We start from the raw sequence: 22044 nt of genomic DNA, 5'->3' as shown, positions 1-22044 counted from the left end.
GAATTGGCTGCGCCTTCGGGCAAATGGGCCCGTTTGATCCTCGTACATGGTATGAGCAGTGCAGTATTCGTCGAAGATGCTGCTGACTTCTTCAGAGCAAAAAAGGGAAACCACGCTGACTACCACTTTGAGATGGATGGCAACTACTTTGAGAAGTGGTTCACCGACAAGTTTTTGCCTAACATATCATAGCATGGCTCTTGAAAAAGCACCACTGGCTGTTTCCAGAATAAACCATTTCTCGCAAACACTGCGGGGTCAGCATTCTTTATTGTCCTGTCTCATTTATTGTTTGCTCTTTCGAAATATTTTTACCTAGCGTTGTACAACTTTTTCTGCATTCTTACTTGACGCTCCCACAGCTTGGAACTCTTTTTACCTGGCTGCAGGAAAATCCTGCCTGAGCAGCTTCTGCTCTTCTAATACCATCTTCGACTGGTAGTCTCGATGCTCCCGCTCAGAGCAGGCAGATCCTCCTCCGTCTCGCAGGCAGAGTTGGGGGAGCAGTGAACAAGCCGAATGCAAAATGTGCTCTCGGAGCAGAAACGCAACGGAAACCGAAACGCAACGTTGTAGAGAGTTTTCGGTACAGCATTGAAAATGACGGAGCCAGAAGAGAAGACAGCCGAATCCAGCCGAAGCTGCTCAGGCTGGGGAGAAAATGGCGGCGGAGCTGTCCGAGTCGCGGTCCCTGCTACGCGATCGCAGCGTTTGCAACAGTTTGCTTGCATCGCAAATGGCTGCGAGCAAGATTGTTTCGGGCGATGCGGCGACGCCTGCGCAAAATCTTCTTTACCTGGTGGTGGCTGGTAAGCTTATCTCTTTGACAGTTCGTAGTTGGCGTGGGTACACCTTGACCCATTGTGTTCGCTTTTCCCGCCATATGAGCATCCTCAATGTGCCGCAAATACAGGATACTACCAGGACGTCCGATGACTGCTGGTTGTTTCAATCGCCTGTGTTTATAATTGAATCGGTCTTGTAAATGCTGTACTACTAATAGTGACCGCATGAGCTGCGTTGCTATGGGGTAGGCGTGCGTAGTACAGCTACATGCGTTTTATGCCACAGCTTGTTTATAATGTTGCAGGCATTGTTGTCATTATATAATTTCCCAGAGTGCGGGCTGAGCTATTGTAATTTTTTTAATGAATCGCCAAAAAGTAGCACCAAAAGGCAGCATGCATTCGTGGTAAAAATATTTTAGGGTGTGGGTTCGGGGAAAAAACGCGTTTGGGAAAATCGCATTAGTGAAAAGCTAACATGCATCCCCTATTCATTGCAACAATTGTCAGCTAATGGAGGCCGCATCTTGGTAACTTTAGCCCATTCCTGTACAGTATACTGTCTTCTGAGGAAGTAGTAGAGCCTGGTCGACTGTTTTGTCAAAAATAGATGTGGGCTTTAGCTCCGTGTTCAGTGCGACCTCCTCTTGCGCACTGCTGGCTAGGCAGGGCACTCATTTGACACTTCCAGTTACGGGTGCGCATAGTGACAATTTTGAGGCCATGTCAGCTGTGTTGTTTGTGGTGCAGATTGTAAATTCTCGTAAAGTAACTTTTATTCTTTTTTCATCCAAACATGCATATCTTTTGTATCAGTGGAACAGTCTTGGATTGCTTCTGGTTTAACTACTTGAAAGAAAACTGGAAACCGAACTCTACAATGCTATTAGCACAGGGGCATGCATACCTCTCACATAACATCACTGCACTTTATAATCTGGAGTGGGTGCTTACACGGTTTTGTTCTAAATGTTATTCTAATCTGGATGCAAAAGCTTGGCTACACAGACACATATATCCTACTTGTTTGTAGCGTTAAGTCTGATGATGTTGAAGAGCTGAAAGCTATAGACAGTAACAGCATTACTTCCAGTCTTCAGAGCACCAAGTTTCATATAAGCACCAAGGTTCTAAGCATTCTTTTTAACTGGCTACCCAGGCACCAGTGGAACATGTGACCTCCAAATCCCACAGCTGTCTTCAGATGAGACGACAGCAGAGCTCTTGGTGGAGCCCATTGCTGAGCCTGCTGAAGAGCCAGCAGAATCCAACCATGGCCCACAGCAGCAATCTGGTGATCCCACTAATGGTATGTAGGCCTCATATACAGGAACATCTAAGAGCTAAAGTAAAATATTCTGCCACCCTTGCGCACTCGCCCCACAATTCTTCATGTGACAGTTGTAGTGCATCTAGACGTGCCTGAAATTTAAACTGCAAGAAATGTTCCATTTGGCATGGGTGGGAATTTAAGAAGACAAACATTAGTGCTGCAACAGATGTTCATATTCCAACTGCAGTTGTTTACCAATGCTGAATGCAATGAATATAGAAAGGGAAAGACAGATAAAAAAATTAAAGTCTAGGCTGTGCCTTGGAACTTGCTTTTTGCATAAGGAAAAGCCATCATCTTTGAAATAACTCATGCATAGTAGCGGCTGAGCTGGATCTCATAGGCAGGTGTAGAAGTGGATGGCATAATATAGAGTTCGCAGTGGTACCATAAAATTTGATCACTGAGTGGGTTAGGTGCTCAAGACCTCTTCCTTGAAAGAGAGTATAGGATAGATTAAACAGTTGCCACTGTGTGAAGTGCCAAGCTTAGCATCTTTTGTGCTGACTAAATATAGCACCTCATTAAATATTTGTGCTGAAATGGGAGAACTTTGATATTTATTTGTACCGTTATTGACCTAGCTATATCTTGCAGTTTTGGCTCGTATTAAGTTGCCGCTGTTCAAGAGATTAACATATTACTCCAATTTATTTGCAGCGCCTTGGACACCTGGTGAGACCAAGCTTCTGCTAGACTACTATGCTAGATACACACCCCTAGTTGGTCCAATGAAGAAATTCAAGACTAAAAAAGCTTTGTACCATCAAATTGCGCTTGACCTTTTTGAAATCCTCGGAATCTGTCGCACTGGCTTACAATGTGAAACACGTTTCAAGACTATTGCAAAGCGCAAGAAAAATGACGAAAAAAACAACAAGACGTCAGGACAGTCACGGTGTCAACTACTGTATGAAGAGGAATTTGCTGCTATAAAAGCAGTGGATGATAGCCCTGAGCCAGAGGTTCTCAGAGGGGTGAAAAAGGTTGCATACAAAGTGCCGGCTTCTTCCGCCGCAAGTCAAGAAGATCTCGAAACATTGTCTTCCAGCACATCTGACAGCAGCAGCACACCGTCTCCTGAGCCTCGTCACATCGCAGGACCATCGCACAGCCATGCCTCAAAAAGGAAAAGAGAGCGGCAAAATAGTGACAGATTGAAGCACATGCGCTCCTTTTTTGAAGAGATGCACCAAATCGATCGTGAGCGAGAAGCCAGAAAGGAGGAGCGTGAAAGGAAGCGAGACGACCGGCACAAAGAACTTCTGAAGGCGCACGCTGAGCACATGAATGTGTTGAAGCTTCTTGCCGCAAGTGAAAGTGCTTGAATTTTGTTCAGTGATTTTGGCACAATGCTGCACAGGATGTGCAACATTGTGTTAATAATTCTAGTCATTTAGACTTCAAAATGGTCAATATTACCTAAGAATAAGAGAGGTTATTTATGCTATTGTTTATATTGTTTTATTCTTAAAACTTCCCGTCTTATGCAACCTTCAAGTAAGACAGCTTGCTTACGTTAATGTTGTAATGTGTGATTTTTAACTAATCAGTCCCACAATTCAGTACTGTAGTTCAGTACAACCTGGAAGCAAGATCACTAAGTTCTGCTATTGTTCAAATCATTTTACTCAACAAAGTACATATGTTAACATTGAACATGCAAACAAGACAGCTTGTTTGTTTTTATTCAGATGTTTGTGGTAAATAAATTGTTTGCTACTTGGCAAAAGTCTTGTCATTAGGGCGGTCCACATTCACACCATAGGAATATCCAGATGGAATTCAAAACAATTGTGCTAGGCTGCTTCTTTTCAGTTCCCCCAGACGACGCAAGGCTGACTCCCGCAGTGTTGGAGTTGTCTGGCTTCTTTTAGCTCTTCTGCTTGCATAACGTTATGCTCTTGTATGTCTTGTTGCCTTTTTTGCCTTTCGTCTTCAGTGAGAATGTCATCAACACCGAGGTCCCCATCATCGAAGCAAATGTTGTGCAACACAAAACAAGCAATTATGAATCGTGTGATTTTGTCCACTGTTGTAAATTCAACATACCGCAGTTGTCGAAACCTCTGATTGAGGCGTCCGAATGCATTTTCTATTATGACTTGTTGAGGAGTGACGGCTGTTGTACGCCACCTGGCCTTCAGTCATGTTCCCATAGTTTTTGAACGGTGTGAGCAGGTGCTCTCTGATAGGGTATGCCGCATCCCCTAAAATATGGTACTTGTTAATTTGGCAAATGGTTGGCAAGTCCTCATTCACACCAGAGAGCCGCAGAACCCGGGCATCGTGTATTTTGCTTGGTGTACCCGTGAAAACGTCTTGGTACCTGCCGTTGGAGCCGCATATGCCTTGCATGGTCAGTGAGACTTGATCGTGCCAGTTTACATACGTTGACCTGATCTTATTAGGGCAGCGAATGGGAATGTACGTTCCGTCTATGCATCCTATTACATTGGGGAATCCTGCAATCTGAAAAAGAGAATGTGTTAAGCCACAACCAGTGGTTTAATACTGAAAGTTTGCTGAGAAGAGAATCTAAAACCTGAATGTAGTTTTCAGCTTTCAAATTAATGGTGTGTTCTTCAATTCCAACAGTCTAAATTTCATTGTGATCTATTTTTGAAACCTTTTTCAAAACTTTTGATTGGCTGTGCATGTTCATCTTTAGTTTACCATGCTTTTCAGTGCTGGTGATAGCTTTTTCTAAATAAGATCTCTTGCTATCAGGTAAGAACATCACAACCTATAAAGCCATTGTAAATGTATTTAATATGACAAATTTGTTTTCAATACTGCTGGACGTGTAATGCATCAGAAGCATTCAGAACCTTAACGGTGAGACTCACTCACATTCTGACCCTGCTAAACGTTTCACTTCATGGTTGTCACAAAATCCATAAAACAGCTCAGCAACCCCCTTCAGCTCTTCATTTTGACAAGTGTACAAAGCTCATTTTCATGTTTAACCAACATACATTTCGCTACCATGTAATACTTGCTATTATTTTATTTATACCCAATGAAACATGCCTAAGAATTTAATTATCTACACTGCAGACTCGGATCGCACATACCTAAAGTGCTTTAGAGCTGAAGCAAAATTCAGAAGCCCGCACTGGCACTGACCTCCAATTTCTGCGCTCAAGTGCAGTTCGACAGAAATGTGAACCACACAGGCTGAAATTGTTGTCCTCATAACAGATGGCACATACCCACATAAGGGGACAAGCTGAAATGTCGACCCTAACGGAGCACCATGCGGTAAAACCTCCCTTCATTTGCTCCACTGCTCGAGCTCTCTAGACAAGTATGATTAGGCCTCCACAAGCTTGTTTCACTGCTGAGCAGCTTTCAACCCGCTAGCTGCCTTTAGAAGGCAGAGTACGTAGAGTTATTGTTCTCATTACCACTTTGTGACAGAGCCAGCAAATGATCAGTATGTAACATCTTGGAAGGCCAGCGAATTTTAAATTTTTTTGTTTAGTTAGAAATGGTAAATGTTGCTTTACTCACTTTTTCAAAATCATTTGCTAGAGCATCCTTGTCAGCTGAGAAATAAACAACCTCCGCTGCAATGCTGCATAGGAAGTCAAGCCCTCGGTCGATGACACGCAGCTGTGTGGATTCAGCCATGTAAAAAAGCACAGCAACCTCTCTCATTGATGCTTTGTTTGCAGCATACCTGGTGAAAAGTCAAGCAGAAATACAAAAACTTGCAACTTAAAGCATTGCTAACACACTGTAGTTGATTAGAAGAATAACCCCCAGACGTATCATTTTTTTCACTAGATTATTAACTTGCCATAAAGATGCAAGCAGACAAGATATTTCACAAATGCAAAACGAACTGTGGTTCTGGCCCGATTTCTTTTCCTTATGCACACATTATTTTTCGGTTGCCAAACAATGCTTTAAACTGCCGGCGAAATATTTGTCACTTCGTAGTACTTACCAAAGAAAAGAAAGAATGTGCTCTTCAGGCGTTTTGGCAGGTGACCCGCCGTGCCGTGTGTCCGAGGGGCAAAAAGTGGACTTTGAGAAACGTTCAATCAAGCAGTAGCATGACTTTCTTGGCAGTCGAAAGTGCTTGCGAAACTGGAGAGAGAGAGACCTGTCAGTTTATGCACACCACTGTATGTCACCTAGCTCTTACCTCTCTGTCCGTGTACGTGCGCACTGCATTGTCAACATAATCCGTGACTTTAGCAATTCTGCGCCGCACACCGAAGAGCTCTACAAATTTATGTGCACAGGCGCGACTGAGGTCGTCGTCGGAGCTATCGCTGCTATCGGTTGTGATTTCAAGCAGCGACAGCAGGAATGAAGGCTGCCCCAGTACGCTTAGGCGAGGTTTTTTCGACATTTCTGCCGTTACGCACTGGAAAAGAACGACACACCGACGCCGGTATCCAGCTTCACAAGTACGCGCGCGAAAAGCCCTTTTCATACCGCGCGCGCGGCGCGCAAACAGTTGGTCACGTGACCGGAACCCCCGCGGCCTGAGCAAACTGCTCTCAACGGAGAGGTCAGAGCAACCGAGAGCGCTCCGAGTCAGATTCGAGCGATCGTTAAGAGCCAGTCGAACACATTCAGAGCGCTTGGTTTTGACCAGTCGAATGCGACGCAGCCAGCCAGAGAGGTCTGGAGCGCTCGGAAGTGACCAGTCGAAGATGGTATTAGAGAGCAGGGAAATTGAGACAAGCTGACTTTATTTTTATTTGTTTTATTTATTTAGAACATACTGCAGGCCTACAGTAGGCCCAAGCAGGAGGGGCGAAATACATAATATATGCAAAAAGAACAGGTTTAGCAAAATTGAAAAATGTTAAATACAAGTTGTAACACAAAATACAGCAATAAATACAAGGCTCAGATGCAAAATACAAAAAGGAAACATAGAAATAAATGGCTCTCAAATTAAATGCTGTGAAGAAAACATTGAGTCAAAAGAATCAGCTCTGGTTAAGAGATCTGGCGGATACCTGTTCCACTCCTCAATGATGCGTGGAAAAAATGTGTATTTAAAGGCGTTAATCCTAGCACTGTAAGGGGTTAATGATTGTGTATGATGATTTCGTGTTTGGCGCGTAGTGTTAGGTTTAAGGAAGGGGTCTGCATTCATAGACAGTTTATGGTTTTTTTAGTAAGAAAAGTAGTTTCAGTCTTTGAATTTTCCGGCGCAGCTGTAATGTTTCAATACCGTGAGTTCGCATGAGGGTCGTTGGTGAGTCAGTTACACGATACTTTTAAAAAATAAAACGGACGGCTTCGCGTTGAATCATTTCAAGGGCCTCGATGTTACGTTTAGTGTAAGGATCCCAGACGGTGCACGCATATTCTAGTGATGGCCTTATTATTGAAAAGTAGGTTAATTTTTTAAGTTCAGGTGGGGCAAGTTTTAGTTTATGTCTAAGAAAGCAGAGTTTACGAAAGGCTGAGGAGCATATGTTTGATACATGTTTATTCCAGCTAAGGTTTTTCGTTATTGTAACTCCTAGATACTTGTACTCGGTGACTTCGGTCAGAAGGTGAGATGAAATATTGTAAGGAAATGAGAAGGAAGCCTTTTTGTTAGTTATCGTCATGTATACTGTTTTCTCTAAATTTAGCTTCATGTCCCATTTATTACACCATGTATGTATGTTCTGAAGATTGGAGTTTAGTAAAACTTGATCATCTTGGCAAGTAATTTGGTGAAATAAAACGCAGTCATATGCGAATAATCTAATTTGAACAGGGGTAGTTATAACGTTAGTAATGTCATTGATATATATATCAAAAAGAGGAGAGGTCCGAGGAAGCTTCCCTGTGGGACGCCTGAAGTGACCGGCAGGTGGTTTGAATAGCAATCATCAATACAAACAAATTATGTGCGGTGAGAAAGGTATGAGAAAATCCAACGAATTATGAAATTAGGAAGACCAATAAGTTCAAGTTTGTAAATTAATTTGGCATGAGAAATAACATCAAAGGCTTTGCTGAAGTCTAAAAAAATAACATCCATTTGACCAGCGCTATTTAGTACACTTGCAAAAGTATGAATGACAGAAGTTAGCTGAGTGACAGTGGAAAAGCCTTTTCGAAACCCGTGCTGATAGGGGGTAAGTACCTTGTTATCGTTTAGAAATGTATTTATGTAGTTAGCTATGATATGCTCAGCAAGTTTGCAACATGTGGAAGTTATTGATATGGGACGATAATTAGCAATCAAGGCAGGATCACCCTTTTTCAGCACGGGCACAATCCGCGCTTTCCTCCAGTCGGAAGGAGTGTTTCCTGTTTCAAATGATTTGCGGAAAATAACAACCAGGAACTCTGTGATGGCTTCTGCATAAAGGCGCAAAAAATATTTGGTATCCTGTCAGGTACAGCGGACGCTTTAGTTTTGAGGTTGAGCAGCATGGAAAATACCCCAGATGAAGAAACAATGTCGGGGGTCGAGTTGGGAGACATGGTACTGGGTTAAACAAATAAACCATGATGGGGAAACACACTCTGAAAATACTTATTGAATGCCTCAGAGATTTGCGATTTATCAGCAAGCTGCACACCTTGACATGAAATGCGTGTAATTGTTTTTTTCTTTTTCGATAAAAATTTCCGAACTTATGTGGCGAGTCACGAAGAAAATTTGGCAGGCTATACTGAAAGTAACTTTGTTTAGCCTGGCGCAAAGCGCTTGTGAAGTTAGCCTGATGTATTTTAACAATATTTCGACAGGCACCCCCACGCTTCAGACGTTTGATTTTTCTTTTCAAATGTAATATTTCTCACGTGATCCAAGGATTTTTCATACATACATACATACTTCCATACATACATACATACTTCCATACATACATACATACGTCCATAAATGCATACATACGTCCATACATAAACACATACATATGTCCATACATACATACATACATACGACCGTACATACATACATACGTCCGTACATACATACATACGTACGTACATACATCTGCCCGTATGTACGTACGTTCATCCGTACGTACATACATACGTCCGTCCATACGTACATATGTCCATACATACCTACATGCGTCCATACATACATACATACGTCCATAAATACATACATATGTCTATACATAAACACATACATTCGCCCATACATACATACATACTTCCATACACACATACGTCCATACGTCAATACATACATACATACTTACATCCTATGTCCATACATACATACATACATACGTCCATACAAACATACATACGTCCGTACATACATACATACATACGTCCGTACATGCATACATACATACATCCATACATACATATGTCTCTCTGTACGTACGTACATATGTCCGTCCGTACATACATACGTCCATATACACATACGTCCATACGTCGATACATACATACATACTTACATCCATATGTGCATACATACATATGTCCATACATACATTCATACATACATATATACATACATACATACATATGTCCGTTCATACATACATACGTCCATATGGCTGTACATACATACATACATCCATCTGAACAAACATACATACGTACGTACATACGTCTGTACGTACATACATACGTCTGTCCATACGTGCATACGTCCATCCATATGTACATATGTCCGTCCATACCTACATACGTCTGTCCGTACATACATACATACATACATACATCCATACATACACACAAACATACGTCCATACATACATACATACGTCCATACACTCACATCCATACATCCATACATACATACATACATGCATCCATACATACATACGTCCAAACGTCCATACATACATACATACATCCGTCTGTACGTGCATACATACGTATGTACATACATCTGTCCATATGTACATACATACGTTTGTCCATATGTATATACATCCGTCTGTACATACATCCATCCGTACATACATACATTCGTCCGTACATACATACGTCCGTCTGTACATACATACATCCATACATACAGACGTCCGTACATATGTACGTCCGTACACCCAAACGTCTGTACAGGCATACGTCCGTACGGATGTATGTACATGCATACATACATCCGTACATACATGCATACATACTTCCGACCATCTGCACATATGTCTGTCCATCTGTCCATACATACGTCTGTATATACACGTCCCTCCGTCCATACATACGTCCATCCGTCCATACATACATACATACGTCCATCCATATGTACATACATACGTACATATGTCCGTCCGTCCATACATACATACATACATACATACATACATCCGTCCTTCCGTACATACACACATACATCCGTCCTTACATACATACGTCCATATATAACATACGTATATACATACATCCATGATACATATATGTACATACATACATACATACATACATACATACGTCCATACATACATACATACGTCCATAAATACATATATATGTCCATACATAAACACATACATATGTCCATACATACATACATACGTCTGTACAATCATACATACATACATACGACCGTACATACATACATACGTACGTACATACATCTGTCCGTATGTACGTACGTTCATCCGTACGTACATACATACGTCCGTCCATACGTACATATGTCCATACATACCTACATGCGTCCATAGATACATACATACTTCTATACATACATACATACGTCCATAAATACATACATATGTCTATCCATAAACACATACATACGCCCATACATACATACATACTTCCATACACACATACGTCCATACGTCGATACATACATACATACTTACATCCTATGTCCATACATACATACATATGTCCATACAAACATACATATGTCCGTACATACATACATACATACGTCCGTACATGCATACATACATACATCCATACATACATACGTCCATATACACATACGTCCATACGTCGATACATACATACATACTTACATCCATATGTCCACACATACATACATCCATACATACATTCATACATACATACATACATACATCCGTCCTTCCGTACATACATACATATGTACATGCACACATACATCCGTCCGTACATACATACGTCCATATATAACATACGTACATACATACATCCATCCATACATACATATGTCCATACATACATACGTACATACATACATACATACGTCCATACATACATACATACATACATACATACATACATACATATGTTCATACCTACATACATACATACCTACATCCGTCCATACATACATACATACATACATACATACATATGTCCGTTCATACATACATACGTCCATATATCTGTCCATACATATGTCCGTACATACATACATACATCCGTCCGAACAAACATACATACGTACGTACATACGTCCATCTGTACGTACATACATACGTCTGTCCATACGTACATACGTCCATCCATATGTACATATGTCCGTCCATACCTACATATGTCTGTCTGTACATACATACATACATCCATACATACACACATACATATGTCCATACATACATACGTCCATTCACACACATCCATACATACATACATACATACATGCATACATACATACATACATACTTACATACATCCGTGTGTATGTACATACATCTGTCCATACGTACATACATACGTTTGTCCATACGTACATATGTCTGTCTGTACATACGTCCATCCGTACATACATTCGTCCGTACATACATATATCCGTCTGTACATACATACATCCATCCATACATACATACGTCCATCCATACATACATATGTCCATACATACGTATATACGTCCATACATACATACATACCTACATACATACGTCCATACATACATACATACGTCCATACATAAACACATACATATGTCCATACATACATACATACGTCTGTACAATCATACATACATACATACGACCGTACATACATACATACATCCGTACATACATACGTCCGTACATATGTGCGTCCGTACACCCATACGTCTGTACAGGCATACGTCCGTACGGATGTATGTACATGCATACATACATCCGTACATACATGCATACATACGTCCGTCCATCTGCACATATGTCTGCCCGTCTGTCCATACATATGTCTGTATATACACGTCCCTCCGTCCATACATACGTCCATCCGTCCATACATACATACATACATACATCCATCCATACGTACATACATACATACGTACATACATCCGTCCGTCCATACATACATACGTACGTACATCCGTCCTTCCGTACATACATACATACGTACATACACACATACATCCGTCCGTACATACGTCCATACATACATACGTCTATATATAACATACGTACATACATACATCCATCCATACATACATATGTTCATACATGCATACATACATACATACGTCCATACATACATACATACATACATACTTTCATACCTACATACATACATACGTCCATACATACATACATACCTACATCCGTCCATACATACACACATACATACGTCCATACATACATACATACATACATACATACATACATAAGTGCATACGCACGTACATACATACATACATATGTCCATACATACATACATACATACATACATATATACATACGTCCATATGTCCGTACATACATACATACATATGTCCATCCGTACATACATACGTCCGTCCGTACGTGCATACATACGTGTGTCCATACGTACATACGTCCATACGTCCATACATACATACATACATACGTCTATACATGCACACATACATAAGTCCATACATACATACATACATATGTCCATACATGCACGCATACATACATACATACATACATCCATACATGCATACATACACACATACATACATATAGACATACATACGTCCATACGTCCATCCATACATATGTCCGTACATACATACATAGGTCCGTCCGTACATACGTACATATGTACAAACATACATCTGTCCATACGTACATACATACGTCCGTCCATACGTACATACATCCGTCTATACATACGTCTGTCTGTACATACATACATACGTCCGTACATACATACATACGTCCATATATGCAAATGTCCATAGGTCGAAACATACATACATACCTACATACATACATACATACGTCCATACATACATATGTCCATACATACATACATACATACATACATACATACATACATACATATATCCATCCATACATACATACATACGTCCATACATACATACGTACGTACGTATGTATGTACATACATACATACATACATACATACATACATACATACATACATACATACATACATACGTATGTACGTACATACATACATACATACATACATACATGCATACATACATACATCTGTCCATACGTACATACATACGTTTGTCCATACGTACATACGTCCGTCTGTACATACGTCCATCCATACATACATACAATCGTCCGTACATACATACATTCGTCTGTACATACATACGTCCATCCACACATACATACGTCCGTCCATACATACATACGTCCATACATATGTCCATACGTCCATACATACATACCTACATACATACTTCCATACATACATACATACTTCCATACATACATACATACGTCTGTACAATAATACATAAACACATACATAAGTCCATGCATACATACATACGTCCATACATACATACATACATACATACATACATACATACATACATACATATGTCCATACATACATACATACATACATACATACATACATACATACGTTCATACCTACATACATACATACGTCCATACATACATACATACCTACATCCGTCCATACATACACACATACATACGTCCATACATACATACATACATACATACATACATATGTCCATACGTCCATCCATACATACATACATACATACATCTGTGTGTACGTACATACATACGTACATACATACATCTGTCCATACGTACATGCATACGTTTGTCCATCCGTACATACATACATTTGTCCGTACATACATACATACGTCCATACATACGTCCAGACGTCCATACATACATACCTACATACATACATATATACTTCCATATATTCATACATACATACGTCCATACATACATACATACCTACATCCGTCCATACATACACACATACATACGTCCATACATACATACATACATACATACATACATACATACATACATACATACATACATACATACATACATACATACATACATACATACATACATACATACATACATAAGTGCATACATACGTACATACATACATACATACATATGTCCATACATACATACATACATACATACATACGTCCATCCATGCACACATACATACGTCCATACATACATACATACATAAGCCCATACATGCATGCACACATACATACATACATACGTCCATACATGCATACATACACACATACATACATATTGCCACGTATCATTGCAGTGTTTGTTCGTTCACGCTCAAGGCAGCAGGAAAGGGTCGTTATCACTTCTGTTCGTGGCGCGAGAAGCGACCAGACTAATCTCGATTGTTCGCAGCCATGAAAGGCTGCATCTAGGTTTTTCCAGATTACCGTAGATGATCTTGACCTGTTATCTGGAAGTTTCCTTGCCGGCTTTAAATTGAGCGATGCCGCGAGCGGCGGACATTCGTAGTTCGACGACCGCCGAGCACGCCTGTTGCTTACGCCGCCGCCGAGTGATTCAGTTCTTTTGAGGGCGCAAGTCAGCCCAAATAAAGAGCTTCGTTTCCAAGTATTTCTGGTGTCTTCCTGACCGCTGGACTGCCGTCACTACAACGTGACATCTGGTGGAGGTGCTGGGTAGCCTCCCATGTTCCGGACACCCCCTACAAGTCGAGACGCCAGCCCTTTGAGTCATCTACCGCAGGACCTGAGTCCAGTCCACCGCGCAAGCCGACGCCTGCAAGGGGACGCACCTGAGTTCGGGACCCTGCCGGACCCTACCCGGAAGCGAAAGCAAGTACCAACGTCCATCATGACCTTGCCCCAGACGACCACTCCAATCATTCTGCAGCAGGCCCGGGTGCCACCAACCTTCGACGCTTCGCCTGGCGCCGACCCCGAGGAATGGCTGGAGCAGTTCGACCGTGTGGCTGTCTTCAACAACTGGGATGACGCCATGAAATTTAGGTACGTCTTCTTCGCCCTGGAGGGACCAGCAAGAGTCTGGTTCGAGAATGAGGAAGCCAGCCTTCCCAACTGGGAAACCTTCAAGGAACAGCTTCTGAAGACCTTCACAAACGTCGTGCGAAAGGAGAGAGCCCAGCAGCTGCTACAGTCTCGCATACAACACCCAAACGAGACCGTTGCAGTGTATACTGAGGAGATGAAGCGTCTCTTCCGGCGTGCCGACATGAACATGAAGGAAGAAGAGAAGGTGAAGTTGCTTATGCGAGGAGTTAAAGAGCAACTATTTGCCGGCCTCGTTCGCAACCCACCGAAAACCGTCGCTGAATTCGTAGAAGAGGCATCCACAATGGAGAAAACTCTCGACGCCCGAGCCCGCCAGTATGACCGCCAGCAGCGCTTTTTGTCAGCAAGCTGCATGGACACCGCTAACAATGATAACCTGCGGGAGGTTATACGTGAAGTTGTGCGAGAGGAGCTCCGACGGTTGCTGCCAACGGGAACGCAGCCGCAACTTTCATCGCTCACTGACGTCATCCGGGACGAGGTTCAACAGGCCTTGGGTGTGACGCCGACACCCACGCAGCCTCTGCAGCCCCCAGCCATGACTTACGCCGCAGCTGTGCGCCGTCCTGCACCTCGACGACGGGACCCAAGCCCCTATCGCCCTCAGCCAGCTGCGTTGGACCGCCGCCCACTCGTCCCAACCCGCCCGTCCTACGAGCGACGCGCGCAGCCGAGGAAATGCGACGAGTGGAGAACTCCCGACCAGCGCCGCCCACTATGTTTTCACTGTGGCGAAGCCGGTCACGTCCTCCGCCACTGCCCATACAGAAGACTGGGCATCCGAGGGTTCTCTTACGACGCTCCACGACCCCGACCCGGCCAGCGGCCAGCCGAAATCGAGGAGTTTTTGCGTCGGGAAGGATACTCATCGCCGAGCCGCCTGTCACGTTCTCCGTCGCCATCGTCACCACGCTTTGTATCTTCTAACCGAGGTTACGCCGTGCGTGGACGCTCCCCCAGCCCCCGAAGGTTAAACTGAATAAAGCAGCCTCTGGAGGTGAGGTTGCTTCTAAGCGCAATGACAAAGATCCTCCATCGACGATTACTCAAGACCATACCTCGACTACGACGACAACACCGACGACGACAACACCGACGACGACAACACCGACGACGACGACGCGGCCAGACTTGAAGCTTTTACCGCTGCCCAGTGAAGTAACGTCGGAGTACGCCCACCGCAGCCCCACTACTCGACGAAGCCGAGATCGGACACCGAAGACAACGTACAATACGAGAACGCGAACAAGTGATCTTGAAGTTACGGTCGACGGTCACGCGGTTACTGCCTTGGTCGACACGGGAGCTGACTACTCAGTCATGAGCGGGCCACTCGTTGCCCGACTCAGGAAAGTGACAACAACTTGGGCTGGCCCGCTGATCCGCACCGCAGGTGGTAACCTTATTACGCCGTCAGGACGCTGCACCGCGAGAGTTACAGTAAATGGGCGAACCTATGCTACAACCTTCCTGGTCCTACAGAAATGCTCGCGAGACGTGATTTTAGGAATGGACTTCCTGAATGAACATCGGGCGATCATCGACCTTCGATCCAAGTCGATCAAGCTTTCCACGGACAAAGCCATATCTGCAGCGACGACAGCGACTCATCGCGTTGCCTTAAACGTCCTTGACGAAGTACTGAGCGTGCCGCCCCGATCAAGTGTCTTCGTCTGCATAGGTACTGGAGACGTCGAAACTGCCGAAGGCGTCGTCGAGGGGAACACCCAGTTACTCCTTGATCGAGGACTGGGCGTCGCAAGGGGAGTCGCCCAAATCCGAAATGGCCAAGCCCAGGTGCTGCTAACCAACTTCACCGAAGAATACCGGCATCTAAACAAAGGTACGACGATCGCTTTCCTCGATGAGCTGGCAGACATCAGAGGCATATTTGCCCTACCCGACCAACCCGTAGAAGCATCTGACCAAGGCCATCAACCAACGTTTGATATCAACCCAGCATTACCACGGAGCAGACAAGACCAAATACGCAGTCTTCTTCAAGAGTACAGCGATTGCTTCTCATCAGCATCGAATGTGCGACGAACAAGGCTTGCCAAGCACCGAATTGTCACAGACGAACACGCCCGACCACTGCGACAGAGCCCCTACCGCGTATCGCCGCTAGAACGCCAAGCTATTCGTAAGCAAGTTGAGGAAATGCTTCGTGACGACGTTATCCAGCCATCAAGGAGCCCCTGGGCAGCACCAGTCGTCCTAGTGAAAAAGAAAGACGGCACCCTTCGCTTTTGCGTCGATTACCGCCGCTTGAACAGCATTACGAAGAAGGATGTCTACCCCCTCCCCCGCATCGACGATACATTCGACCGGCTGTGCAACGCTAAGTACTTCTCATCGATGGACCTGAAGAGCGGCTACTGGCAAATTGAAGTCGACGAAAGAGATCGCGAAAAGACTGTGTTCATCACGCCAGACGGACTCTTCGAGTTCAAGGTGATGCCATTTGGCCTCTGCTCTGCCCCAGCGACGTTCCAGCGAGTAATGGATACGGTGCTCGCAGGCTTGAAATGGCAGATTTGCCTAGTCTACTTAGATGACGTTGTTGTCTTCTCCTCAAGCTTTGAAGACCACCTCAGAAGGCTTCGGATAGTGCTGGAAACGATCAAGTCTTCAGGCCTGACACTGAAACGAGAGAAGTGCCACTTCGCTTACGAGGAGCTGCTGTTCCTTGGTCACGTCGTAAGCAAGGATGGAGTTCGCCCAGACCCCAAGAAGACGGCTGCGATCGCAGAGTTTCCACAGCCTAATGACAAGAAGGCTATACGCAGATTCCTTGGATTATGCGCTTATTACCGGCGATTCGTCAAGAACTTTTCGCGCATCGCTGAACCTTTGACCCAACTTACCAAGGCTGACGTGCCTTTTAAATGGGAAAGGCCGCAAGAGGAAGCTTTCAACGAACTGAAGCGCCGCTTACAGTCCCCTCCTGTGCTCGGGCACTTTGATGAAAACGCCGAAACCGAAGTTCATACCGATGCAAGCAGTGTGGGCTTAGGAGCGGTCCTCGTTCAGAAAAATGGCAGACAAGAGAAGGTTATCGCGTACGCTAGCCGTTCACTGTCGAAAGCCGAGGCCAACTACTCGACCACCGAGAAAGAATGTCTCGCCATTATTTGGGCCACGTCGAAATTTCGCCCCTACCTGTACGGACGACCATTCAAGGTTGTGAGCGATCACCATGCTCTGTGCTGGCTAGCCAATTTGAAAGATCCCTCCGGCCGCCTTGCTCGTTGGAGCCTGCGCCTTCAAGAATTCGACATAACTGTAGTCTACAAATCTGGCCGCAAGCATTCCGATGCAGACTGCTTGTCGCGAGCCCCCGTCGACGCAGCACCGGAAGAGGAAGACGACGACGCTTTCTTAGGACCAGTAAGCGCGAGCAGTTTCGCGCAGCAGCAGCGCTCGGATCCTGAATTGCAAAGCCTGGTTGATTATCTGCAAGGCAAGACCGCATCGCCTCCCCGAGGGTTCAAGCGCCAACTGTCGTCCTTCGTCCTTCACAATAATGTCCTTCTGAAGAAGAACTTCGCGCCCAACAGGACAGTGCATCTTCTTGTCGTGCCCAAAAATCTCAGGCAAGAAATTATGCAGGCATGTCATGATGAGCCGACTGCAGGACATCTCGGGATTGCTCGCACGTTGCACCGCATCCAGGAGAAGTACTATTGGCCGCGGCTAGCTACCGACGTTTCGCATTACGTGAAAACGTGCCGTGAGTGTCAACGACGCAAAACGCCTCCGACTAGACCAGCCGGACTCCTGAACCCCATACCACCGCCAACTAAACCCTTTCAGCAAATCGGGATGGACCTACTCGGCCCCTTTCCTACTTCATCATCAGGTAACAAGTGGATCATCGTGGCCACCGACTACATGACCCGCTACGCCGAAGCAAAAGCGTTGCCTAGTGGTACCGCAACAGAAGTTGCAAAATTTTTTGTCGAACAAATTCTCCTCCGACACGGCGCACCCGAAGTACTAATCACAGACAGAGGAACAGCATTTACAGCGGAACTGACGCAAGCCATTTTAAAGTACAGCCAGACAAGTCATCGGAGGACAACTGCCTATCATCCGCAAACCAACGGACTCACAGAGCGTCTGAACAAGACCATCGCAGACATGCTCTCCATGTTCATCGACGCCGAACACAAGACGTGGGACTCTATTCTGCCCTACGTGATCTTCGCCTATAATACTGCCACCCAGGAGACAACCAGGTTTACTCCATTCCAGCTGGTATACGGCAGGAAGCCCACAACAACACTCGACGCAATGCTCCCGCACGTTTCCGACGAAGACAACCTCGACGTCGCCGCCTACCTTCATCGCGCCGAGGAAGCCCGAAGACTTGCACGGCTTCGCATTCAAGACCAGCAGCACACCGACGCCCGACGCTACAATCTGCGCCGACGAGACAAGCATTACAAGCCAGGTGATCGGGTTTGGATATGGACTCCAGTTCGCCGCCGCGGATTGAGCGAAAAGTTGCTGCGACGCTACTTTGGCCCGTACAGGGTTCTCCGTCGCATCGGTGACCTCGACTATGAAGTCATCCCCGACGGCACGACAGCATCTCAGCGGCGCCGCCCACGCCCGGAAGTCGTACATGTCGTACGCCTGAAGCCATATTATGAACGCTGAAGGACTCGAAGTTTCATTCTCCGTGTTTATTTTCATTTTAAAGCATCGAGACGATGCTTCTTTGGAAGGGGGGTAATGCCACGTATCATTGCAGTGTTTGTTCGTTCACGCTCAAGGCAGCAGGAAAGGGTCGTTATCACTTCTGTTCGTGGCGCGAGAAGCGACCAGACTAATCTCGATTGTTCGCAGCCATGAAAGGCTGCATCTAGGTTTTTCCAGATTACCGTAGATGATCTTGACCTGTTATCTGGAAGTTTCCTTGCCGGCTTTAAATTGAGCGATGCCGCGAGCGGCGGACATTCGTAGTTCGGCGACCGCCGAGCACGCCTGTTGCTTACGCCGCCGCCGAGTGATTCAGTTCTTTTGAGGGCGCAAGTCAGCCCAAATAAAGAGCTTCGTTTCCAAGTATTTCTGGTGTCTTCCTGACCGCTGGACTGCCGTCACTACAACGTGACAATATAGACATACATACGTCCATACGTCCATCCATACATATGTCCGTACATACATACATAGGTCCGTCCGTACATACATACATACGTACAAACATACATCTGTCCATACATACATACGTCCGTCCATACGTACATACATCCGTCTGTACATACGTCTGTCTGTACATACATACATACGTCCGTACATACATACATACGTCCATATGTCGAAACATACATACATACCTACATACATACATACATACGTCCATACATACATATGTCCATACATACATACATACATACATACATACATATATCCATCCATCCATCCATACATACATACGTCCATACATACATACGTCCATACATACATACATACATACATACATACATACGTACGTACATACATACATACATACATACGTAAGTACGTATGTACGTACATACATACATACATACATACATACATGCATACATACATACATCTGTCCATACATACATACATACGTTTGTCCATACGTACATACGTCCGTCTGTACATACGTCCATCCATACATACATACATTCATCCGTACATACATACATCCGTCTGTACATACATACGTCCATCCACACATACATACGTCCGTCCATACATACATACGTCCATACGTCCATACATACATACATACATACCTACAAACATACTTCCATACATACATACATACTTCCATACATACATACATACGTCCATAAATACATGCATATGTCCATACATAAACACATACATATGTCCATACATACATAAACGTCTGTACAATCATACATACATACATATGACCGTACATACATACATACGTACGTACATACATCTGTCCGTATGTACGTACGTTCATCCGTACGTACATACATACGTCCGTCCATACGTACATATGTCCATACATACCTACATGCATCCATACATACATACATACTTCTATACATACATACATACGTCCATACATACATACATATGTCTATACATAAACACATACATACGCCCATACATACATACAAACTTCCATACACACATACGTCCATACGTCAATACATACATACATACTTACATCCTATGTCCATACATACATACATACATACGTCCATACAAACATACATACGTCCGTACATACATACATACATACGTCCGTACATGCATACATACATACATCCATACATACATATGTCTGTCTGTACGTATGTACATATGTCCGTCCGTACATACATACGTCCATATACACATACGTCCATACGTCGATACATACATACATACTTACATCCATATGTCCATACATACATACGTCCATATATACATTCATACATACATACATACATACATACATACATATGTCCGTTCATACATACATACGTCCATATGTCTGTACATACATACATACATCCATCCGAACAAACATACATACGTACGTACATACGTCTGTACGTACATACATACGTCCGTCCATACGTACATACGTCCATCCATATGTACATATGTCCGTCCATACCTACATACATCTGTCTGTACATACATACATACATACATACATCCATACATACACACAAACATACATCCATACATACATACATATGTCCATACATACATATGTCCATACACTCACATCCATACATCCATACACA

The 22044-nt window shown here is 43.9% G+C and overlaps 1 protein-coding gene across 1 annotated transcript; it reads right to left on the bottom strand.

Moving 5' to 3' along the window:
- Positions 1-6069: 6069 nt before the first annotated feature.
- LOC149355209 (uncharacterized) lies at positions 6070-6484 on the bottom strand. Its single transcript, XM_089576088.1, has 2 exons — positions 6275-6484; positions 6070-6216 (listed from the first exon to the last, which is right to left on the bottom strand). The coding sequence occupies exons 1-2, from the start codon at positions 6482-6484 to the stop codon at positions 6070-6072; spliced, it is 357 nt and encodes a 118-aa protein (XP_089432214.1).
- Between the last annotated feature and the right edge of the window lie 15560 nt (positions 6485-22044).

This window comes from Amblyomma mixtum, chromosome 3, assembly GCF_055824585.1.
Source record: "Amblyomma mixtum isolate Tamu chromosome 3, ASM5582458v1, whole genome shotgun sequence".
NCBI classification, from domain to species: domain Eukaryota; kingdom Metazoa; phylum Arthropoda; class Arachnida; order Ixodida; family Ixodidae; genus Amblyomma; species Amblyomma mixtum.
Note: the sequence above shows the minus strand (reverse complement) of the source record. Positions and strands in the feature narration are given on the sequence as shown.

Excerpts from the sequence above, each read along its gene's own strand:
- LOC149355209 (XM_089576088.1), bottom strand. The coding sequence starts at position 6,484 with ATGTCGAAAAAACCTCGCCTAAGCGTACTGGGGCAGCCTTCATTCCTG. Across the intron at positions 6,217-6,274 it reads GCACGTACACGGACAGAGAG|TTTCGCAAGCACTTTCGACT; the intron begins GTAAGAGCTAGG and ends CTCTCTCTCCAG.